General features: G+C 44.7%; 1 protein-coding gene across 4 annotated transcripts in view; it reads right to left on the bottom strand.

The window, feature by feature from the left end:
• Positions 1-23,833, bottom strand: part of RPL7L1 (ribosomal protein L7 like 1) — a 66,249-nt gene that overhangs the window by 6,985 nt on the left and 35,431 nt on the right. Inside the window, exons 1-5 of one of the 4 annotated variants that reach the window (XM_077251134.1) lie at positions 8,079-8,228; positions 5,756-5,861; positions 2,943-3,106; positions 1,437-1,574; positions 790-899 (exon numbers count right to left, since the gene is read on the bottom strand). In XM_077251134.1, the coding sequence (XP_077107249.1) occupies positions 790-899; positions 1,437-1,574; positions 2,943-3,106; positions 5,756-5,861; positions 8,079-8,092 (532 nt within the window). In that variant the 5' untranslated portion in view covers positions 8,093-8,228. The other 3 variants (XM_077251133.1, XM_077251132.1, XM_077251130.1) reach the window with 3 other exon arrangements.

The following is a 23,833-nucleotide window of genomic DNA, read 5'->3' as shown; positions in this document are numbered from 1 at the left end:
AAGGCATGAAACTACCTCCTTTACTCAGACAGGGATTAGATAGGCTACGTTCACATTTGCGTTGTGCGCCGCAGCGTCGGCGCCGCAGCGCACAACGCAAACAAAAACGCAGCAAAACGCATGCACAACGCTGCGTTTTGCGCCGCATGCGTCGTTTTTTTCATTGAATTTGGACGCAGCAAAAATGCAACTTGCTGCGTCCTCTGCGCCCCGACGCAAGTGCGCCGCATGTCCATGCGCCCCCATGTTAAATATAGGGGCGCATGACGCATGCGGCGCCGCTGCGGCGCCCGACGCTGCGGCGCTGGCCGCAAATGTGAACGTAGCCATACAGAAGCCTTCACAAATGTGGGGTAACGATTTGTATCTAGACAGATGGGTATCACCTCTGAAAAGCTAAAATCAAGCAGTTACAAGTCCCAATTAACCTCTTTGAATGCTGCATGGTCACTCATTATAGCCAAAACCTGACTACATGGCTATAATATATATATATACATATATATATACATACACACACATATATATATATATATATATACATACACACATATATAAAAAAAAAAAAAAAAGGAGCCCGCAGGAGACATTGGCGAAGGGCTACACAACAAGCACCCTTTGCCTCCTTCATTCTAGAGCCAATAAGGTTAATCCCTCGCCTATTTGGTGGTATATCAGTGTAGTACACTAGCAAAATTCCACTCCCGATTTCGGCTTATAAATACTAAAAGGAAAAACCTCACTGAATGTGTCCGCAACTTTTTTTTTTTTTTAACAAAAGACACTTACCTAACTCCTCTTCTATCATATTGTTGTCCGTCAGGGGCTTCTTTTTGCCTTGCACTTTTGTTTGTCCACGCTTTAAGATAAGTTCGCGTACAGACTTCAAGTTTGGGATACTGCAACGTAAAATGAGGTCAGGTAATATAAGCCTAAAATATATGTAGGGACATCAAACAATTCCTATAATCAGGCATTCAGAAAAAGTAATAGTATCATTTTGTATTAAATGGTTATTTCCAAAAATCAAGTTATCCTCTATCCTTGGAATATCGGATAGCTTACCGAATGTTGGAAGCATTCAATCGATCCTGAGAAAGGAGCTCTAAATCCCTGGAATCTGGCTTTGCAGATCCCTCCAGAATGTAGCAAAGGTGAAAATGCTTCACCTCTGCTCAATTCACTGATCATGGGACAGCTGGAAATGGCTAGCCGCTTTACAGTCCCATAGACAAGCCTACCCATTTATCAGAACAGCTTTTCTTAGATGTTCTATGGCCTCCCATGGAATTTCCCAGAAGAGTATTTCCAGAATTTACAGAAGTGATGGAGCAAATTAAAAATACAAGCAAGTTCTTCACTCTAGTTTGTGGCCCAGTGAGCCACTATAGAGCATACCCAACGCTTCTTCCCCCATGCCTAATAACGCTTCTTACCCCCATGCCACATATGGCTCAATCATTTGTATCATCTTCACAGATTCTTCTGTCAGCTTCACAAACACACCAGCGAAAATCTTCCCCAGTCTGAAGGTTTTCAGGATATTGAGCACTTGGTGGTTCACACCCTGAATGCTGAGACGAGAGAACAGAAAGCTTTATAAGAAGCAGATGTAACAGATCAGACAAGAGTGAAAGGCAGAAAACTATATACAGACCACTACAAGATGCAGAAGCACAGTAAAAGTATGAAGAAAAAAAAGAGAACTTCCCATCAGCCACATGAGTTCTTATTGCTACAGTCATTTGGTCACATACCATATTACAGTCACAAGTAAGAGCTTAGTGGTGGGAATGCCAGGTGCTGGGACCTCACACATATAATACAGATGACCTGCCCTAAAGGTACATACACTTAATTTCATATGAACTATCGATGAAGGACGAGATGGCAGCACGCCTGCAATTGTACTCTACCATATGCAGAACTCATAAGGAGAGCTGTTAAATATCTCCTCTAACTTAAAGGGGTATTCCCATCGCCAAGATTCGCTCACTATGTTGCTTACCCATGTGCAGGGCATTGCAGTAGCTTAGGTATCTATGGATACAACCAAGAATATAGTGGCGGTTAGTGTTAGTGGTCATAATCATGGATATCTAAGTTACTGCAATGCCCTGCACATGTGGTGACAATTAATCAGAACTATGCTACATTTCTAATTGGAGGCATTTGCTAATATTACATCTGCTACATATTGGGATAGGACCTTGGAGATGGGAACACCCCTTTAACGACCACTCCAACAATAGTTCACAAGGTTTCACCCCTTCTTCCTCTCCTTGGCATTTAAAGGCACTCTGTCACTAGTTTTTGCCATGCAAAACATGAGAACAGCATAATGTAGGAGCCAAGACTCAGATTCCAGGGCTGTGTCACTTCCAGGGCTGTTTACTGTAATTTTGATAAAGTCCCCTGCTGATAAAGCAGTGATCACTGGAGGACTAGTAAACCTGCTGCCATGTAGTGCTCCATATTCATGAGCTCTGTATAACCCCGCACTTACCACTGATGTGCATAGGCCTAAACTTGCCAAGTACACAGAAAGCTGCCCAAGATGTGGGCTGAGGTTATACAGAGCTCAGCATTCAGAGAATTGCTAGACCTGCAGCAGAGAAAAACAAATTTGAATCATAACTGCAGCAACCAGTAAAGTAAGTGGAATCAGGGTATCTGCCCCTACATCATACTGTTCTCAGAAGGGGCGCAATAACCTGGTAACCAATTCCCTTTACATAACTATCCTAAAGTAGGTCATCATTGTCTTCACACTAAAGGGGTTCCAGACACCCCTTTTAGTCACAGATCAGAGGCCCCCCACACCATTTCTACTTTGCAGGGTGAGAAGAGTTAATCAGGGAATACTGGGACAACAGTGGTGGAAGTAGTAACTAGCATATTGCTAGGGCGCACATCACTGTGCAAAGAGGATCACAACGTACTCCGTAATTCGCACTACAAAGGCAAGCTTCTCATTGGATATGTTGGGGACTTTCTTCCTATAGATCTTCATCCTGCGTAACCTGGTGTCATCTCTCAGCTTTCTTCTGGAGTCTCGCACAAAACTTTCAAGACGTTTAAACTTTATCTGTTTTCCCAGTGGAACCTGTAAAGAGAAGGAAAACAGACAAAAGTAAATTTAGAGATCCCAAACCCCACAAAGAATCTGTACTAAATTTAAAGAAGCGCTCCTTCTCCCATCAAAGTTTTTATCCTCTTATATTATATAGCACGTGTACTTACAATTGCTCATGTTGCCTTCACCCAGCTAATTCCTCTGTTTTCCATTAGGTCTGGCATTGCGTGATTAAAAACTGACTAGCTGAATCCTTCTAAGTTCTATGTAGAAACAGGTCAATTTAACCTGTATGAGTCATGAGTCACTGCAAAAGTCCCTGGCAGGGAGAGGAGAAGTTGGGTCAGAAGAGAGGAATGAGTCATGCAGGGGCAAGAGACTTCCTGTTTCTACATAGAGCAGAGAAATGAGAAAAGTGCCATGTAAAAGTTAGGATCAAAATTACTGTTATTGTGAACAGTTCAGCAAGCTGAAGATGAAATGATCTCTGAAAGGGCTAAAGATAAAGACGATGTTTCCATTATATATAGCCAAACAAAAAAATATTTATTTTCATCTTTCACATTTTAAAAATTATAAAAAGTAAAAACGGGCCAATGTAAAAGTTGGGGCACCCTTGCAGATTTGTGTGCTCAGATAACTGACCAAGGTTTCAGACCTTACTTAGCCTGTTAGGGTTATGGCTTGTTCACTATCATCGTTAGGAAAGGCCAAGTGATGCAAATTTCCCAGCTTTATAAAAACCCAGCCTCCTCTAACATTGTGCCAAAAAACAGCAGCCATGGATTCTTCTAAGCAGCTGGCTATCACTCTGAAAATGAAAATAGCAGAGGCCCACAAAGCAGGAGATGGCTATAAGAAGATAGCAAAGCGTTTTCAAAGTTGCCCTTTCCTTAGTTCGAAATGTAATTAAAAAATGGCTGTTAACATGAACAGTGGAGATCAAGATAAGGTATGGAAGACCAAGCAAAATTTAAGTGAGAGCTGCTTGTAAGATTGCTAGAAAGGCACATCAAAACCCCCGCTTGACTGCAAAAGACCTTCAGAAAGATTTAGCAGACTCTGGAGTTGTTGTACATTGTTCTACTGTTCAGAGACAACTACACAAATATGGCCTTCACGGAACAGTTACCAGAAAAAAAAAAAAACAACTCTCCTGCCTCCTAGACAAAGTTCAGCGTCACAAGTCTGCAAAAGAACATCTAAACAAGCCTGTTGAATTTTGGAAACAAGAACTCTATGAGGTTAAAATAGAACTCTTTGGACACAATGAGGAAAAGTATGTGTGGAGAAAAAAGGGAACAGAATTTCAGTAAAAGAACATCTCGCCAAACGTTAAGCAATGGGGGTGGATCAATCACGCTTTGGGGTTGTGTTGCAGCCAATGGCACAGGGAACATTTCACGGGTGGAGAGAAGAATGGATTCAATGAAATGTCAACAAATTCTTGATGCAAACATAACACCATCTGTAAAAAAGCTTAAGCTGAAAAGAGGATGGCTTCTACAAATAGATAATGATCCTAAACATGTCAAAATCCACAACACAACAGACTACACCAAAAGGCGCAAGCTGAAGGTTTTACAATGGCCCTCACAGTCCTCTGATCTGAATATCATTGAAAATCTGTTGCTAGACCTCAAAATAACAGGGGATGCAAGACGACCCAGGGATCTCACAGAACTGGAAACATTTTGCAATGAAGAATGGATGAAAATCAATCAAACAAGAAGTGAAAGACTCTTGGATGGTTACAAAAAGAGTGTGCAAGCTGTGACACTTGCAAAAATGGGTGCTACTATGTACTAACCATGCAGGGTGCCCAAAATTTTGCATAGGTCCATTTTCGTAATTTGTAAAATGTAAAAGATGAAAATATATATATATTTTTTTTTTTAACCTAAAATACAATATATATATATTTTTTAACCTAAAATACAAAGGAAATGTGTCATCTTTAACTTTTAGAGATCATTTCATCTTTAACGTACCTGCTCCCAATAAGTAGCTGAGTAGAAAGGCAAAATGAGCAATTGTAAGTACTCAGTGCTATATAATTTGATGACTGCAATATATTAAGACGTTAAAAACTATGATGGGAGAGCTTATCTAAAAGGAACAAAGAGCTGAAAAGAAAAGTTCCAAAAACAGCTCCCCTCTGAACCACAAGCAGTGTCTGGTATTGCACCGCAACCCAATAAGGGGAAAATGAGAAACTAGAAATGCTGAGCGCTATCCCTCTGCAGGATTATTACAAAACACACAACTTTCACATGGAAAAGAGCCAAGAAGTGACAGGTCAGAGGACGGTGGAGGTAACTTAGAAGGTCAGATCTCTCACGATTAGTGATGAGCGAGTGTACTCGTTGCTCGGGTGGTTTCCCGAGTATTTGACTGCTCGGAGATTTAGTTTTCATCATGGCAGCTGAATGATTTACAGCTATTAGCCAGGCTGAGTACATGTGGAGGTTGCCAGGTAATCCCCACATGTACTTATGCTGGCTAATAGCTGTAAATCATGCTGCTGAGGCGATGAAAACTAAATCTCCGAGCAGTCAAATACTCGGGCGACCACCCGAGCAACGAGTACACTCGCTCATCACGACTCACGATATGAAGTTCCTAGTTACCAAGCCCTGTTTATCCCCTTCACGTGCACAGTTCTGCCAGGTCCATCACCTTTCTCTTCTCCTCTAGCGCTCTCTTGGCCTCTGCTGCTTTAAGCCCCTGATATTTCTTTCTTTTCTTCAGTAGATTCTCTGGGACCCGCGGAAGTTTCCGTGGTCTAAGGAAAAAAAAAAGAGGAGTTTAACAAGAGAATGTGGCTTGTGCGTAAGATATTAGTATGAAATTGGGTAGAAAGTTTCCTAGGTACATGGCGTCTTCAAAGACATTTATGGAGACCCCAACTATGAGAGCTCTTGGGGTGTTAAGAGCTTGAACCCCCAATGACTACAAAGCACTGACAAATTCTAGCAATAACGATTTATAAGCCTCTCTAATGGAGTAAACCGGTGAAAACAAGCCATCACCTATCCATAGGGTGGGGGTCACTCTGCTGGTACCCAATCTGCGAAACGGGGAATATTAGCCCTGAAAGAATGGAGCAACATGTGGTGCCTGTGCGTCGGTCATAACTTATGGGGCTGCCAAAGCTTCTTCGTGCAGACCTATAGAGAATGAATGGAGCAGACGTTGGGCGTCTTGACCCCAGCAGTTGGGCTTTTACCAGTCAGTTATCACCCATCAAGGAGATAGGTGAGAAATGGACAACAGCATTCATCAAGATGCAAAAATGTCTGCTTGTTTCCAGTTCTTCCCCATTGTAGAGATCTCCGCTGGCTGTCAGTGAACAGGATTAATGTATTCTTTTTTAGTTTACAACCATAGACAGAAAACCTGTACACACAATTCTTCAAGAGAGGTAGAAGTCCTTTACTGCACTTTCATATCAGCAGCACAGATCTGCCTCCTGTTTGGGCAGCCTGCCGCGGCGCACCAGTCTGGACGGGGCAGCCTGCTGCGGCATTTTTTTCTTCTCCAGCAAGATGGTGCCGCCGGCGCCTGTTCAACAGCAGTTATCGAATCTATATACAAACAGACAGCTGCTACTGTGCAGGTGCCATTTTCAAAATGATTTTTTTTTTACCTCGCTCAAGTAATCTGCAAAAGGGATTAAGTGCACAGTAACCATGAGATTATGATGCAGCACAGGCACCACGGCTGGCACCTGCCTGCCAAAGTGTTTATTTTATGCAGTATGTACATATATACATTGTGTAAACTAGTGGGCAGGTCAGTGAGGGATCAGAGACCTGTCAGCAATCTGCATTATGGATACCTAATCAGGGCACCACATACACCAGTCCCGCCTTAGGGCACGAGCATATCATTAACACAAAACTAAAAAGATTAAGAAACAACCACAAGCCAGATTTCATCAACCATGGTATCATTGTAATCAGTATAAAGGCCCCTACCTGACACTCTGTATGTTACTGAGCACAATCCTGGTGACAGGTTCACTTTAACCTCTACAGCTCCAGCACCATTGTCCCACCACTGCCCCGCAGGCTTTATTAGTGTAGAGAGGGTGGCGACATCATGCAGGATGTGATACATGCAGCCAATCACTGGGCTCAGTGAAGCAAATGCAGATGGCACAAAACCACTGAGCCCACTGGAAGCAGCAGTCACGTCCTGTATAACATTAAGCCCCTTCAACATATATCAGACAGGACATGCCCCCCAGGTGCCTAGCAGGTCTCCCCCAGACTCTGCCCATATGCCCTCCTAGGACATAGCCTAGAACAGATGAGCTACTCGGCGGGTCACACAATGCAGTGACAGGTAGGGGAAAGGCGCAATACTTTGTGCTTTAACGGGGTTGTGCGGTGAACACACGCCGTCACATAGCCACACACGCAGATGGTGGGGGACAGTGCGGATGCAGCAGTAGTGCGTATGCTCAATCACTGCCCCATACAGAATGAATGGAACTCTCTCATCCTGAGGAGTGGTGGAGGGGCGCACAGCAGGCGGACCCCAACCCATCAGGAACTTATCACATCCTGCAGAGAAGAGAAGGGTGCTAATGTGTTTTCACTGGACACCCCTCTTAAGGTTATGGGTTACTCACACAAGAATATAGCAGCACATGACACTTTTAGTTGGGGTCACGAGATGAGGTAATGGGTCAGGAGCCCGTACAGTCCACACACAACCAGCCTGACCATGGTGGTCCCATATACAGCTCACTAAGAATGCTGAACAGCCTTACGTTCCGCAGCAGCCAATCAGAACTTGCGTCTCATTGGTATCCTGCAGTACAGAAATTGAGCTGTGGTCTCCTATAGGCTGATGCCCACTTCTGCCCCAAATCCTCCACATAATGGCGGCATGCCCGCAGCCGCCATGTTCACAGCAACCTCCCCTCGTTCGGTAGCCGCAACATATTAACACTGGCGCTGATGCCTTCGGATTCTACCGCCTGGCGACTTACTCTGTGCCGTCCATGGTCCTCCACTTCTGAGCTGCGGAAACCGGAACTACGAAACATGCACTTCCGCCGATAAACACGTGCCATCCGCCATGTGTGCTGTATGGAGACGCATCGCGGGATTACACTGCGTTGTTTACAGCACACGTAGCCCCTCAGCAGCGCGCATGCGCAGGAGGAACTGGCTGGATTTGGCTGTACTTGTACTACTAGAGAAGGAAGCACAAGTGTAGCGTGCATTATGTAGTGTAGTGTGTATGTAATGTACGTATGTGCATGTGATTTATATGTATATTTATGGATGTGTAATTTATGTGCGTGTATGTACTAATGTACTGTACATATGTATATAGGTGCGTGCGTCTGTGTACGTATGTTTGTGTGTATATGTATGTGTGAATGTACTGTATATAGGTGCGTGTGTGTATGCAATGTACACATGTATGTAGGTGTGTGTATGTGTGTGTACATGAGTGTAAATAGATATAGGTGCGTGTAAGTATATAATGAATATGCATGCTTGTGTGTAGGTGTATGTTTGTAATGTAGTGTGTATGTAACATACGCATGTGCATTTGTATGTATATTTATGTAGGTTTTGTATGTGTGTAATTTATGTGTGTGTGTGTAATGTATGGACAGTACAGACAGACAGACAGACAGACAGACAGACAGTACAAACAGGTGTTTGGACACGCCTTCTCATTTAACCCCTTAGTGACAGAGCCAATTTGGTACTTAATGACCGGGCCAATTTTTACAATTCTGACCACTGTCCCTTTATGAGGTTATAACTCTGGAACGCTTTAACAGATCCCGCTGATTCTGAGATTGTTTTTTCGTGACATATTGTACTTCATGTTAGTGGTAACATTTCTTCGATATTACTTGCGATTATTTATGAAAAAAATTGAAATATGGCAAATTTTTTAAATTTAGCAATTTTCAAACTTTGTATTTTTATGCCCTTAAATCAGAGAGATATGTCACAAAAAATAGTTAATAAATAACATTTCCCACATGTCCACTTTACATCAGCACAATTTTGGAAACAAATTTTTTTTTTCTTAGGCAGTTATAAGGGTTAAAAGTTGACCAGCAATTTCTCATTTTTACAACACCATTTTTTTTTTAGGGACCACATCACATTTGAAGTCATTTTGAGGGGTCTATGTGATAGAAAATGACCAAGTGTGACACCATTCTAAAAACTGCACCCCTCAAGGTGCTCAAAACCACATTCAAGAAGTTTATTAACCCTTTACGTGCTTCACAGGAACTGAAACAATGTGGAAGGAAAAAATGAACATTTAACTTTTTTTTTGCAAACATTTTACTTCAGAAGCATTTTTTTTTATTTTCACAAGTGTAACACCAGAAATGTAACAATAAATTTTGTTGTGCAATTTCTCCTGAATACGCCGATACCCCATATGTGGAGGTAAACCACTGTTTGGGCGCACCGCAGAGCATGGAAGAGAAGGAGCGCCGTTTTACTTTTTCAATGTAGAATTGGCTGGAATTGAGATGGGACGCCATGTTGCGTTTGGAGAGCCCCTGATGTGCCTAAACAGTGGAAACGCTCCACAAGTGACACCATTTTGGAAACTAGACCCCTTAAGGAACTTATCTAGATGTGTGGTGAGCACTTTGAGCACCCAAGTGCTTCACAGAAGTTTATAAAGTAGAGCCGTGAAAATAAAATTGATTTTTTTCTACAAAAATGATCTTTTTGCCCCCAAATTTTTATTTTGACAAGGGTAACAGGAGAAATTAGACCAGAATAGTTGTTGTGCAATTTCTCCTGAGTACGTCGATACCCCGTATGTATATCTAGATGTGTGGTGGGCACTTTAAACCCCCAAGTGCTTCACAGAAATTTATAAAGTAGAGCCGTGAAAATAAAAAATCCTTTTTTTTTCCTCAAAAATGATTTTTTAGCCTGCAATTTTTTATTTTCTCAAGCGTAACAGGAGACATTGGACCCCAAAATCTGTTGACCAGTTTGTCCTGAGTACGCTGATACCCCATATGTGGGGGGGGGGCACTGTTTGGCACCCATCGAGGCTCGGAAGGGAAGGAGCGCCGCTTGGAATGCAGACTTTGATGGGATGGTCTGCGGGCGTCATGTTGCATTTGCAGAGCTCCTGATGTACCTAAACAGTAGAAACCCCCCACAAGTGACACCATTTTGGAAACTAGACCCCCGAAAGAGCTTATCTAGATGTGTGGTGAGCACTATGAACCCCCAACTGCTTCACAGAAGTTTATAATGTAGAGCCATGAAAATAAAAAAAATCATATTTTTTCCACAAAAATTATCTTTTCACCCCCAAATTTTTACTTTCAAAAGGGTAACAGGAGAAATTGGACCCCAAAATTTATTGTGCAATTTATGCTGAGTAGGCTGATACCCCATATGTGGGGGTAAACCACTGTTTGGGTGCATGGCAGAGCTTGGAAGGGAAGGATCGCCGTTTTGGAATGCAGACTTTGATAGAATGGTCTGCGGGCGTTATGTTGCGTTTGCAGAGCCCCTGATGTACCTAAACAGTAGAAACCCCCCACAAGTGACCCCATTTTGGAAACTAGACCCCCCAAGGAACTTATCTAGATGTGTGGTGAGAACTTTGAATGCCCAAGTGTTTCACAGAAGTTTATAATGCAAAGTCGTGAAAATAAAAAATATATTTTTTTTTCCACAAAAAAGATTTTTTAGCCCCCAAGTTTTTATTTTCACAAGGGTAACAAGAGAAATTGGACCCCAAAAGTTGTTGTCCAATTTATCCCAAGTACGCTGATGCCCCATATGCAGGGGTAAACCACTGTTTGGGCACACAGCAGAGCTCAGAAGGGAGGGAGCACCATTTGACTTTTTGAGCGCAAAATTGGCTGTGGCGTTTGGAGACCCCCTGATGTACCTAAACAGTGGAAACCCTCCAATTCTGACTCCAACCCTAACCCCAACACACCCCTAACCCTAATCCCAACCCTAACCATAACCCTAATCAGAACCCTAAATCCAACACACCCCTAATCCTAATCTCAACTCTAACCTCAAACCTAACCCTAATCCCAATACACCCCTTACCCTAATCCCAACCCTAACCTTAATCCCAAACCTAACCCTAATCCCAAACGTAACCCTAATGCCAACCCTAATCCCAACTAACCCTAACTTTAGCCGCAACCCTAGCCCTAACTTTAGCCCCAACCCTAGCCCTAATTTTATCCCCAACCTTAGCCCTAACTTTAGAGCCAACCCTAACCCTAAATTTAGCCCCAACCCTAACCCTAGCTCTAACTTTAGCCCCAATCCTAACCCTAAATTTAGCCCCAACTCTAACCCTAGCTCTAACTTTAGCCCCAATCCTAACCCTAAATTTAGCCCCAACCCTGAATTTAGCCCCAACCCGAACCCTGAATTTAGCCCCAACCCTAAATTTAGCCCCAACCCTAAATGTAGCCCCAACCCTAAATTTAGCCCTAACCCTAAATTTAGCCCCAACCCTAACCCTAATTTTAGCCCCAATTCCTCTAGCTGCCGGCCGGCAGATCATGGCGGGCGCACTGCGCATGCGCCCACCATTTTCTTACCGGATGAAGCCAGCGGGCAGGAGGACCCAGGGACACCGGTAAGTATAACAGGGTCCCCGAATCCCCCTATTTCTCTGTCCTCTGATGTGCGATCACATCAAAGGACAGAATTACACATCGCTTTTTTTTTTTGCGGTCGCTGGTAAACAGTTATCGGCGATCGCAAAACAGGGGTCGGTAAAAACCGACCCCGATCATGTTCTTTGGGGTCTCAGCTACCCCCGGCAGCCGAGACCCCAAAGATCTTCCGGGTGCCGGACGGCGGGCGCCCGCCATTTTTTGGCCGGAACAAGATGGCGGCGCCCATCGGGAGCCATGAAGAGCACCGGGGGAGACTGGTGAGTATCGGGGGGCGATCGGGGACCCCATTACTCTGTCCTCTGATGTGCAATCAAATCGGAGGACAGAGAAATTAAATGGGAAATCGCGTTTTTTGGGTTATTTTTGCGACCGCCGGTAAACGGTTAATTACCGGCGATCGCAACCCGGGAGTCGGTAAAAAAGCCCCCGAATCATGTTCTCTGGGGTCTCGGCTACCCCCGGTAACCAAGACCCCAGAGAAAATACGACTCTGGGGGGCGCTATTCACTTTTTCCACAGCGCCATTAACGGCGCTGTGGTTTAAGTACCCTTAACTGCCGCCGTTAAAAGGCGTATCGGCGGTCGTTAAGGGGTTAAAGATTTTTCTGTATTTTCATGACTATGAAAATTGTACATTCCCGGTGACTACCTCTTGAAGCTCATCAAGAGAATGCCAAGAGTGTGCAAAGCAGTCATCAAAGCAAAAGGTGGCTACTTTGAAGAGCCTAGAACAGTGATGGGCAACCTTTTGAGCTTGGTGTGTCAAAATTCGCCAAAAAAACGAACATAACTTGGGTGGTGTGTCACCTTGATAAAAAAACCATAATTTTGCGACATGTATAGTTTAAATAACAAATATGTATAATTATAATTAACTTACTTGCTTAGTGACTTCTTTGTTCATCTGTCAGTTGGTTTCTTTTGTTGGTCTTGCTATTATTTAACTTGTGTGGGGTGCCGTGAACTAAGATGATGGGTCTCCCCTGTACACTAATGCTGGGGTGCAGGGCAGCTGATGGGTCCCTCCTGTACACTGATGCTGGGGTGCAGGGCAGATGATGGGTCTCCCCTGTACACTAATGCTGGGGTGCAGGGCAGATGATGGGTCCCTCCTGTACACTGATGCTGGGGTGCAGGGCAGATGTTGGGTCCCACCTGTACACTGATGCTGGGGTGCAGGGCAGATGATGGGTCCCACCTGTACACTGATGCTGGGGTGCAGGGCAGATGTTGGGTCCCACCTGTACACTAATGCTGGGGTGCAGGGCAGATGATGGGTCCCTCCTGTACACTGATGCTGGGGTGCAGGGCAGATGATGGGTCCCTCCTGTACACTGATGCTGGGGTGCAGGGCAGATGATGGGTCCCTCCTGTACACTAATGCTGGGGTGCAGGGCAGATGATGGGTCCCTCCTGTACACTGATGCTGGGGTGCAGGGCAGATGATGGGTCCCTCCTGTACACTAATGCTGGGGTGCAGGGCAGATGATGGGTCCCTCCTGTACACTAATGCTGGGGTGCAGGGCAGATGATGGGTCCCTCCTGTACACTGATGCTGGGGTGCAGGGCAGATGCTAATCACTAGCTTATAATTAGAAGTGTCCTGTGACTGTCCAGGACATTAGTGAAAGTCCTTTGCTTTTCTCCCTCCGGCCCTTGGTGTACTCTACAATACCCCCAGTCATTCTAGTGGCGGCACCAGGGGCAGTGTGCGACAATGGCAGGCGCCCTCCATACATAGCGTGTGATGAGCTCCTCTGAGGATTTTTGTTCACTTCCTTTCCTCTGAACTGGCCTGGCTTCCTCGGAGCACACGTAGCTCCTTCAGTAATGGCTCAAGTGTGTGTGTGTTTCCCCCCCGGGAGGGGGTTGGGAGCATGAGCCGTGGCCAGAGTCCGCCTGCTTCCTCCTGCCACTGGGAGGCCATGCATTGCTGGCTGCGGTGACGGAGAGTGAAGCGCGATGAGCAGCTCTCCGCGGCTCCGCTCCGTGGTCTCCGCCGGCCGTGCTCTGCAGCAGGCTGCCCCCTCCGCTGTGCAGCCAGCCTTCCTGTCCCGCCGCCGACCTCCTGCTCCTGCCGCCCAAACAACAGAGCTCCGGCGCAGAGCGTCTAGGCCTGGGACTTCCGGGAGCTGCGCCAGGTCTACCGGAAGTCCCAGGCCTAGACGCTCTGCGCCGGAGCTCTGTTGTTTCGGCCTACAGGCCTCCTGCATGGCATCCGATCCGATAAAAAATCGGAACGGCTTGCCATGCAATTTAAGGATGCAATTTCTATGGAGCCGTGGCCGGCGGCCGCGTGTCACTGAAAATGACTACGCGTGTCATAGGTTCGCCATCACTGGCCTAGAATATAAGACATATTTTCAGTTGTTTCACACTTTTTTTAAGTATATAATTCCACATGTGTTAATTCATAGTTTTGATGCCTTCAGTGTGAATTTACAATTTTCATAGTCATGAAAATACAGAAAAATCTTTAAATGAGAAGGTGTGTCCAAACTTTTGCTGTGTACTGTATGTAGGTGCGTGTATGTAATGTGTATATGTATGTGTGTGTACATTATGTATGTGTATGTAATGTATATGTATGTACGTGTGTGTATGTAATGTACATATATATGTAGGTGTATGTACGTATGTTTGTGTGTATATATGTAGGTGCAAGTATGTTATGTACATGTACAGTTAGGTCCATATATATTTGGACAGAGACAACATTTTTCTAATTTTGGGTAATAGACATTACCACAATGAATTTTAAACAAAACAATTCAGATGCAGTTGAAGTTCAGACTTTCAGCTTTCATTTGAGTGTATCCACATTAAAATTGGATGAAGGGTTTAGGAGTTGCAGCTCCTTAACATGTGCCACCCTGTTTTTAAAGGGACCAAAAGTAATTGGACAGATTCAATAATTTTAAGTAAAATGTTCAATTTTTAGTACTTGGTTGAAAACCCTTTGTTGGCAATGCCTGCCTGAAGTCTTGAACTCATGGACATCACCAGATGCTGTGTTTCCTCCTTTTTGATGCTCTGTCAGGTCTTCACTGCAGTGGTTTTCAGTTGGTGTTTGTTTGTGGGCCTTTCTGCCTGAAGTTTAGTCTTTAACAAGTGAAATGCATGCTCAATTGGGTTGAGATCAGGTGACTGACTTGGCCGTTCAAGAATATTCTACGTCTTTGCTTTAATTAACTCCTGGGTTGCTTTGGCTTTATGTTTTGGGTCATTGTCCATCTGTAGTATGAAACGACGACCAATCGGTTTGGCTGCATTTGGCTGGATCTGAGCACAGTATGTCTCTGAATACCTCAGAATTCATTCGGCTGCTTCTGTCCTGTGTCACATCATCAATAAACACTAGTGACCCAGTGCCACTGGCAGCCATGCATGCCCAAGCCATCACACTGCCTCCACCGTGTTTTACAGATGATGTGGTATGCTTTGGATCATGAGCTGTACCACGCCTTCGCCATACTTTTCTCTTTCCATCATTCTGGTAGAGGTTGATCTTGGTTTCATCTGTCCAAAGAATGTTCTTCCAGAACTGTGCTGGCTTTTTTAGATGTTTTTTAGCAAAGTCCAGTCTAGCCTTTTTATTCTTGACACTTATGAGTGGCTTGCACCGTGCAGTGAACCCTCTGTATTTACTTTCATGCAGTTTTCTCTTTATGGTAGATTTGGATATTGATACGCCGACCTCCTGGAGAGTTGTTCACTTGGTTGGCTGTTGTGAAGGGGTTTCTCTTCACCATGGAGATTATTCTGCGATCATCCACCACCGTTGTCTTCTGTGGGCGCCCAGGTCTTTTTGCATTGATGAGTTCACCAGTGCTTTCTTTCTTTCTCAGGATGTACCAAACTGTACATTTTGCCACTCCCAATATTGTAGCAATTTCTTGGATGGGTTTTTTCTGTTTTCGCAGCTTAAGGATGGCTTGCTTCACCTGCATGGAGAGCTCCTTTGACCGCATGTTTACTTCACAGCAAAACCTTCCAAATGCAAGCACCACACCTCAAATCAACTCCAGGCCTTTTATCTGCTTAACTGAGAATGACATAACGAAGGGATTGCCCACACCTGTTCATGAAATAGCCTTGGAGGCAATTGTCCAATTATTGAACTATTTTGTTTAAAATTCATTGTGGTAATGTCTATAACCAAAATTAGAAAAATGTTGTCTCTGTCCAAATATATATGGACTTAACTGTGTCTGTACATAATGTATGCATGCGTGTGTAGATTATGTATGTATATACACTGTGGGTTGGCAGCTCTAGGGGATGGGAATTTCTTACCCTGGCCGTGCCTTAACCCCTTCAAGTCGCGGCCCTTTTTTGTTTTTGCGTTTTCGTTTTTCACTTCCCTCCTTCCCAGAGCCATAACTTTTTTATTTTTCCGCCAATATGGTCATGTGAGGGCTTATTTTTTTGCGGGACGAGTTGTACTTTTGAACGACATCATTGGTTTTACCATGTCTTTTACTAGAAAACGGGAAAAAAATTCCAAGTGCGGTGAAATTGCAAAAAAAGTGCAATCCCACACTTGTTTTTTGTTTGGCTTTTTTGCTTCACTAAATGCTAAAACTAACCTGTCATTGTGATTCTCTAGGTCATTACGAGTTCATAGACACCTAATATGTCTAGGTTTTTTTTTTCCAAGTGGTGAAAAAAAATTCAAAACTTTGCTTAAAAAAATTAAAAATAAAAAGCGCCATTTTCCGATACTCGTAGCGTCTCCATTTTTTGTGATCTGGGGTCGGGTGAGGGCTTATTTTTTGCGTGCCGAGCTGACGTTTTTAATAATATCACTTTTGTGCAGATACGTTCTTTTGATCGCCCGTTATTTTTTTTCGCTATGCTGTTTAGCAATCAGGTTAATGCTTTTTTTTATTGATAGATCAGGCGATTCTGAACGCGGTCATAAAAAATCAAACCTACACGTATTTGGTTTTATTGTTGTATTTAGGATGGGGCGAAAGGGGGGTGTTTTAAACTTTTATATTTTTTATATTTTTTTTCATATTTTTAAAAACATTTTTTTTTTACTTGTGCCATGCTTCAATAGCCTCCATGGGAGGCTAGAAGCTGGCACCACTCGATTGGCTCAGCTACATAGCAGTGATCATCAGATCGCTGCTATGTAGCTGAATTGCAGGTGTGCTGTGAGCGCCGACCACAGGGGGGCGCTCACAGCAGGCCGGCATCAGTAACCTTAGAGGTCTCAAGGACCTCTATGGTTACTGTCCTGACACATCGCCGACCCCCGATCATGTGACAGGGGTCGGCGATGCGCTCATTTCCGGCCGCACGGCCGGAAGCGGTAGTTAAATGCCGCTGTCAGCGTTTGACAGCGGCATTTAACAGGTTAATAGCGGCGGGTGAATAGCGATTTCACCCGCCGCTATTGCGCGCACATGTCAGCTGTACAAAACAGCTGACATGTCGCGACTTTGATGTGGGCTCAGCTCCGGAGCCCACATCAAAGGGGGATTCACAGCATGTGCAGTAATAGTACGGGACATGTCGTGAAAGGGTTAAAGCAGATCTTTCAGATGAATGTTCCGTTCTAGGGAGGTATAATAATATTCTACAGAATTAGATCTGAACTCTTTAGGAAAAATAGAAAAGTGGAACAATGAAAGAATACAATGAACAGTGTGCTCTGCTCATTAATCCAGCTGATCACTATTATATAAGAGGACAGATCTGTACTTGCCAAATGGGCAGCCCCCTGGCTGTGTCATGATAAATTGTTAAAATTGTAAAATGCCTGTATAAACATTGACTTTGATATTTTCTTATTATTAAACAATCCCTCTCTCCAGAACAATATTTAATCCTATTGTTTACTGCTTGTTGTGCCTAGGTTACCGACACTACTGCAGTCTGTTTCCCAAATTAAAAGCACAAGTTTATAGCTATACTGGACAGCTTGTAATCACAGCTCGGGATCTGGATGGCTAGTGTGCCCCTGTGCTCCTCTGCAAAGGTACCCCGCTACGTAGCAGCATGGGATAGAGCCAGAGGCGGAACTAGGGGTTTAGCTTGGGGGAGGGGCATCTGAGTATGCCCCTGCTTACAACTATATCAGTCCTGCAGAACGTAAGGTATTACAGCACAGTTATAGATAGTAACTTACAGATGACTTTCTGATGGATTCATTCACTTTTCCTGAGTTTTCCATCTGGCCCAGACTTGCATGACGGCTTCTCCAGCCACGACTCGTTTATTAAAGTAGTTGTCCACTACTATAACCTTTTTTTTTTTTTTTTTCATAAATCTTGCTATTATGGGCCACTGAAAACATCTACTGTGTTTATTTTAGCAATATTACCTTTTATCATGCTGTAGCAGCACATCTTTAGTGCTGGATTCAGCTCTCATGGGGTTAATCGACAACTTCCTTTCTCCTGAGTTATTGTGCTCTAATACTACAAGTTCCATGATGCATTGCACTGCTACTAAGGAACCTACCACACCCACTCCAAAACACACCCCAACCCCTCCCTCCTCTCCCCCTCTAGCTTCAGAAAGATTTGTGATGTCATTTCTGTCCAACCTCCTCTTTTACATTTGTCCAACCCACACTCCATTACACACAGATAGATGGATATAGATAGATAGATAGATAGAGATATATCTATATATCTATGTCTATTTCCATAGGTATGTCCATATCCATGCTTCTAAACCCCTTCACCCCCTGGAGCTTTTTTGTTTTCGTTTATCGCTCCCCTTCTTTCCAGAGCCATAATTTTTCCGTCAATATGGCCATGTGATCTTTTGCGTGACAAGTTCTACTTTTGAACGACACCATTGGTTTTACCATGTCGTGTAGCAGAAAATGTGAAAAAAATTCAAAGTGCAATGAAATGGCAAAAAAGTGCAATCCCACACTTGTTTTTTGCTTGGCTTTTTGGCTAGGTTCACTAAATGCTAAGGCTGTGTGCACCCGTTGCGGATCTGATTGCAGATCCGCAGCGTTTTTGCTGCACTGAATTGCATCAAATCCACAGTGTAGTGCACAACCAATGTAAGTCTATGGGAGCCGCAGACTTGTTGTGCACATGCTGCGGAAAAAGCCGCACCAAAACCACACCAAGAACTGCATCAAAACTGCACCAAAAACTGTATCAAAACTGCACCAAAACTGCAAAACTGCACCAGGTTTTGATGCAGTTTTTGGTGCAGTTTTGATGCTTTTTTTGGTGCGGTTTATGCGCGGTTTTAATGCCGTTTTTGGAAATAAGTAAATAAACGGAAAATGTGCATGATTTGAATGGAAACATGCATGAAAAAACGGATTCCAAAGCCGGATTCATCATTTCACAGCTCAGTTTCATACTTTTTTTGCCGGATCCGTCGCTGTGCGTTTTTTCGCCGGACAGAAAAAACGTTCCTCTGTATGTGTTTTCCATCCGGCGGAAACAGCTTTTTTGACGGATCCGGCAAAAAACGGATGAAACTCTATGAGAAAAAAATGGATCCGACGGAAAAAAATGGATCCGTTTTTTTCAAAACTCGCCAGATTGTGCCTCACGGCAAAAACCTGATGTGTGAAAGCACCCAAATATATGGATAGATACATCTATGTATCTATAGATATATCTATAGATAAATATATCTATAGATAGATATATCCATAGATATATAATAGAAAGGCCGATGTTTCTATAAGGCTACTTTCACACTTGCGTTTTCCGCAATCCGTCTTTTTGGGAAAAAAACGGATCCTGCAAATGTGCTTGCAGGATGCGTTTTTTACCCATAGACGTGTATTAGTGAAGGATCGTGACGGATGGCCACACGTCGCGCCCATCGTGCAACGGATGCGTCGTGTTTTGGCGGACCGTTGGCACGTCCGTCGCGTCTGCCATTTTCTACCGCGCATGCACGGCCAAAACTCCGCCCTCTCCTCCCCGGACTTCAGAATGGGCAGCGGATGCGTTGAAAAACTGCACCCGCTGCCCACGACGTGCACAAATTTCACAACGTGCGTCGGTACGTCGGCCCAACGCATAGCGATGGACCCGTGCCGACGCAAGTGTGAAACAGGCCTTAATGAGCGTTTAATTTAATAAAAAACTGAAAAAAACGGCGTGGGCTCCCGCGCAATTTTCTGCGCAAGAGGGGGAAAGCCGACGGCCGGGGGCCAATATTTGTAGCCTGCTATGAATATCAGCCCGCAGCTGTCTGCGTAGCCTTTACTGGCTATTAAAATAGGGGGACCCCCCCCCCCCCAAAAAAAATGACGTGGGGTCCCCCTATATTTTATAGCCAGAAAGGCTATGCAGACAGCTGCGGGCTGATATTCATAGCCTAGAGAGGGGCCATGGATATTGGTACCCCCCCCCTCCCTGCTACAAATACCAGTCCGCAGCCACCCCAGAAATGGCGCATCTGTAAGATGCGCCAATTCCGGCACTGAGGCTGGTTTCACACTTGCGTTTTTGGACGCTGCGTTTTAGCGCTAAAAAACGCATGCGTTTTTTTCCTATACTTAACATTAAATACGCATGCGGTTTTTCGCATGCGTTTTGACGCGTTTCCTATACTTAACATTAAATACGCATGCGGTTTTTCGCATGCGTTTTGACGCGTTTGCGGCAACGCATGCGTTTTTGTACGCGCGCGTTCATTTGCAGAAATGCAACCTGTAGTAATTTTTAGCGGCATTTTTTTGCCGCAAAAAAACGCATGCGTTTATTTGCGGCAAAAAAATGCATTGCTGTCTATGTAAACGCATGCGTTTTTAAGCACATGCGTTTGTTTGCGTTAAAAACGCATACGTTTTTATAGAAAAAAAAGAAAAAAACACTGAAACACCACCCACCACCATCAGGGTGATAAAGGGATCCAAACCCTAACCCTACCCCTAACCTCACCCCTAACCGTTTAATGAACATTTTCTGACATAGTGCCACGATATTTCAGTGCCACGTATTTCAGTGCCACGTATATAAGTGCCACATATGTAAGTGCCACGTGCCACGTATATAAGTGCCACGTATGTAAGTGCCACATGCCACATATTTAAGTGCCACGTATGTAAGTGCCACGTATGTAAGTGCCATGTATGTAAGAGCCACGTATGTAAGTGCCACGTATTTAAGTACCACGTGACACGTATTTCAGTGCCACGGATTTAAGTGCCACGTATTTCAGTGCCACGTGCCACGTATTTCAGTGCCACGGATTTAAGTGCCACGTATTTCAGTGCCACGTATTTCAGTGCCACATATTTAAGTCCACGGATTTCAGTGCCACGGATTTAAGTGCCACGTATGTAAGTGCCACGGATTTAAGTGCCACGGATTTAAGTGCCACGTATTTCAGTGTCACGTATTAAAGTGCCACGTATTTCTGTCACGTTTACGGTTAGGGTTGATGTCACCGCTCTATAGGACCCTCAGTGACACACTGACAGGAGGCAATGGCTCCTGCAGTGTATCACTGAGGTTACTAAAGTTCACTGGTCTCACTTTATGGCAAAAAGCTGCGTGGGAACTTTCTCATACAGCATGCCATTTCTCACAGGGGCGTAGGAATACATTGTGGGGAATACATTGTGGAAGGATACCTTCCTCCCCTCATTGTGTTCCTGGTGCCCCTGGTGAGTGGTTGCGTCAGCTGATGCTCCTGCTCTCCACGGGAGATCGTCGTGGGACACTCGTTTTAATTGGATTTCTGCGGATCAGGGAGTTTAGTGTTTGTTTATTATTTTAATATTTTTTACAGATGACAATGGCTTCGGGGATCAAAGTGACAAGTGATGGTGAGTATGTACTCTATGTTTTATGTACTGTATGTCTATATGTATGTACTGTATATCTGTATGTATGTATGTACTGTATGTATGTATGTACTGTATGTGCATGTCGTCGCATGCCGCATGTCGTCGCATGGCGCATGTCGTTGCATGCAGCATGTCGTCGCATGGCGCATGTCGTTGCATGCAGCATGTCGTCGCATGGCGCATGTCGTCGCATGGCGCATGTCGTCGCATGGCGCATGTCGTCGCATGGCGCATGTCCTGTATGTGTTCTATGTATGTATGTACTGTATATGTGTTGTTTTTTTTTTTTTACATTCAACACATTAGCCGGATGATGGGACTACTAGTGTCCCATCATTGGCTAATGTGTCACTCACTGTCACTGTAGCAGGCAGAGCCCGATGGGACTTGTAGTCCCATCGGACATGCCTGCACACAGAGACAACGCCGCCGCCACCACCACCGCACAGCCACCTTCAGCACCGGCCGCAGCCGCCGCCACGGCACTGGCCGCCGCGGCGGGGCCGGCCGTCGACGCACCAGCGGCCACCGACACACCAGCCGCCGCCAGGGCACCGGCCGCCGCCGCGGCACCGGCCACAGCCACGGGATCAGCCGCCGCAGAACATCTCAAGAAGCAGATCCCAGCACCAGACACCTGCAGTGCACAGCCCGGCCCGCCCCCAGCACAGCACAGTCCCGCCCACAGCCCAGTCACTCTTGAGTGACTGCTGACTGTGCGGCTGGGACACGCCTGTTACTGACATCACGTCAATTTCCAGAGTCTGGAAATTGACGGGACGTCGGCGGAAATTAGCGGTGGCTGCAGCCTGGGGGTCACGTGACCCGGACTCAGCCACCAGCATAGCGCCGCTCACAGGGTAAAAAGGCAACACAAGGTATTTACACAATTCATCAGGGGCCCCGGGGGGATACATTGGGGGGATAATTGAAAGTAGTGGACAACCCCTTTAAGTAGTGAAAAACTATATACATTTCTCTTCATGTTTTGAATTAGAAAACAGTGTGCAATGTTCCCAATGCATGGAAATGAAAACTAGTATGAAGAGTTTGTGAGTCATGTTTTTGAACACACTACTGTACTTTATGAAGGACTATGAGGTGCATTATACTAAACAAGCAAAATTAGAATAGAACTAGGCAACATATTATCTGGGAAATTAAAGCACGGAATCATGCCAGAAAAACCCAAAGTCCCAAGGACAGAAAAACTCCATAAGAATCATAGAAAAAAAGGAGTAAACCGGAGCAAACAAATATTATAAATATAGTTTATTAGTTATACAAAAGTTGGTGCATAAATATATAATAACAATACAGAAAGGATGGTAAGAGTAGAGTGAGTCCCCACCGGTACACGACACCACCTCAATAAAGATATAACATAGTCAATAGTACTAGGAAGGCAGCCACCCGTGTGCATGAGGTTAACCCTGGGAGACACAAATTATCCCCCACAATGTAAATACCGGCAACCAAACAGGCGCTTACCAAGAAGATGCAGAGGTGGTGTATACCGGGCAGGATTCAGTCCAACAGGACCCCCGACGCGCGTTTCGCTGGCGCGGGTGCTTTAGCTTTCTCAAGGGGAATGTCCCAGACCAATACAGGACCTCTCAAATAGTGCCGGATCTATATCACGTGAGTAATCACATGTAGAGCTTGTACCAATAATAGCCATGATAACGGCGCATGCGTGGCCATGGCGCCCCGCCCCACGTCCGGAGCGGCGTCAAGCGTCGCTCAGACGCAGTGGGGAGAAGAAGTCCCACCCCGCCTGCGCGAGGCAGAAAGACGCCGTCCGGACTGGGAACCAAGGCAACCAGAAGCCACGCATGCGCACCCAGGCTAGTATACTACCGGCATAAATCAAACATAAGTACCTGACTGCAAGCCGTGATGTGCAGGGAGCCTGTCAGCGGCAAACCCTGGTACATATACGTGTATATAAGCAAGTGCATACGCTTATCGCATGAGCGCCACAAATTAACCGGGTAATTACCATGAGCAGGATACTACGATGTAACAATCGGCTTAATAAGCAGAAAAGCACCAAGAAAAAAAGGGGGTAGAAAAAAGGCTGTACTATGTCACATATGTCTAAGGAACCCATAAACGGAAAAAAACATACCATGTATATATACACACATTTGCCAAGTAAACAAACATATCTATTACCAACAATATGCAAATTAGGCAAATAATTGCCGTAAATGGAGTACACTGCATATATAACATTCGGCTAACAGAGTAGCCTGTAGGATATTTCAAAGCTGCAGCCAAA

The sequence above is a fragment of the Ranitomeya variabilis genome, chromosome 4, assembly GCF_051348905.1.
Source record: "Ranitomeya variabilis isolate aRanVar5 chromosome 4, aRanVar5.hap1, whole genome shotgun sequence".
NCBI classification, from domain to species: Eukaryota; Metazoa; Chordata; class Amphibia; order Anura; family Dendrobatidae; genus Ranitomeya; species Ranitomeya variabilis.
This window is presented reverse-complemented; position numbering and strand designations above follow the sequence as displayed.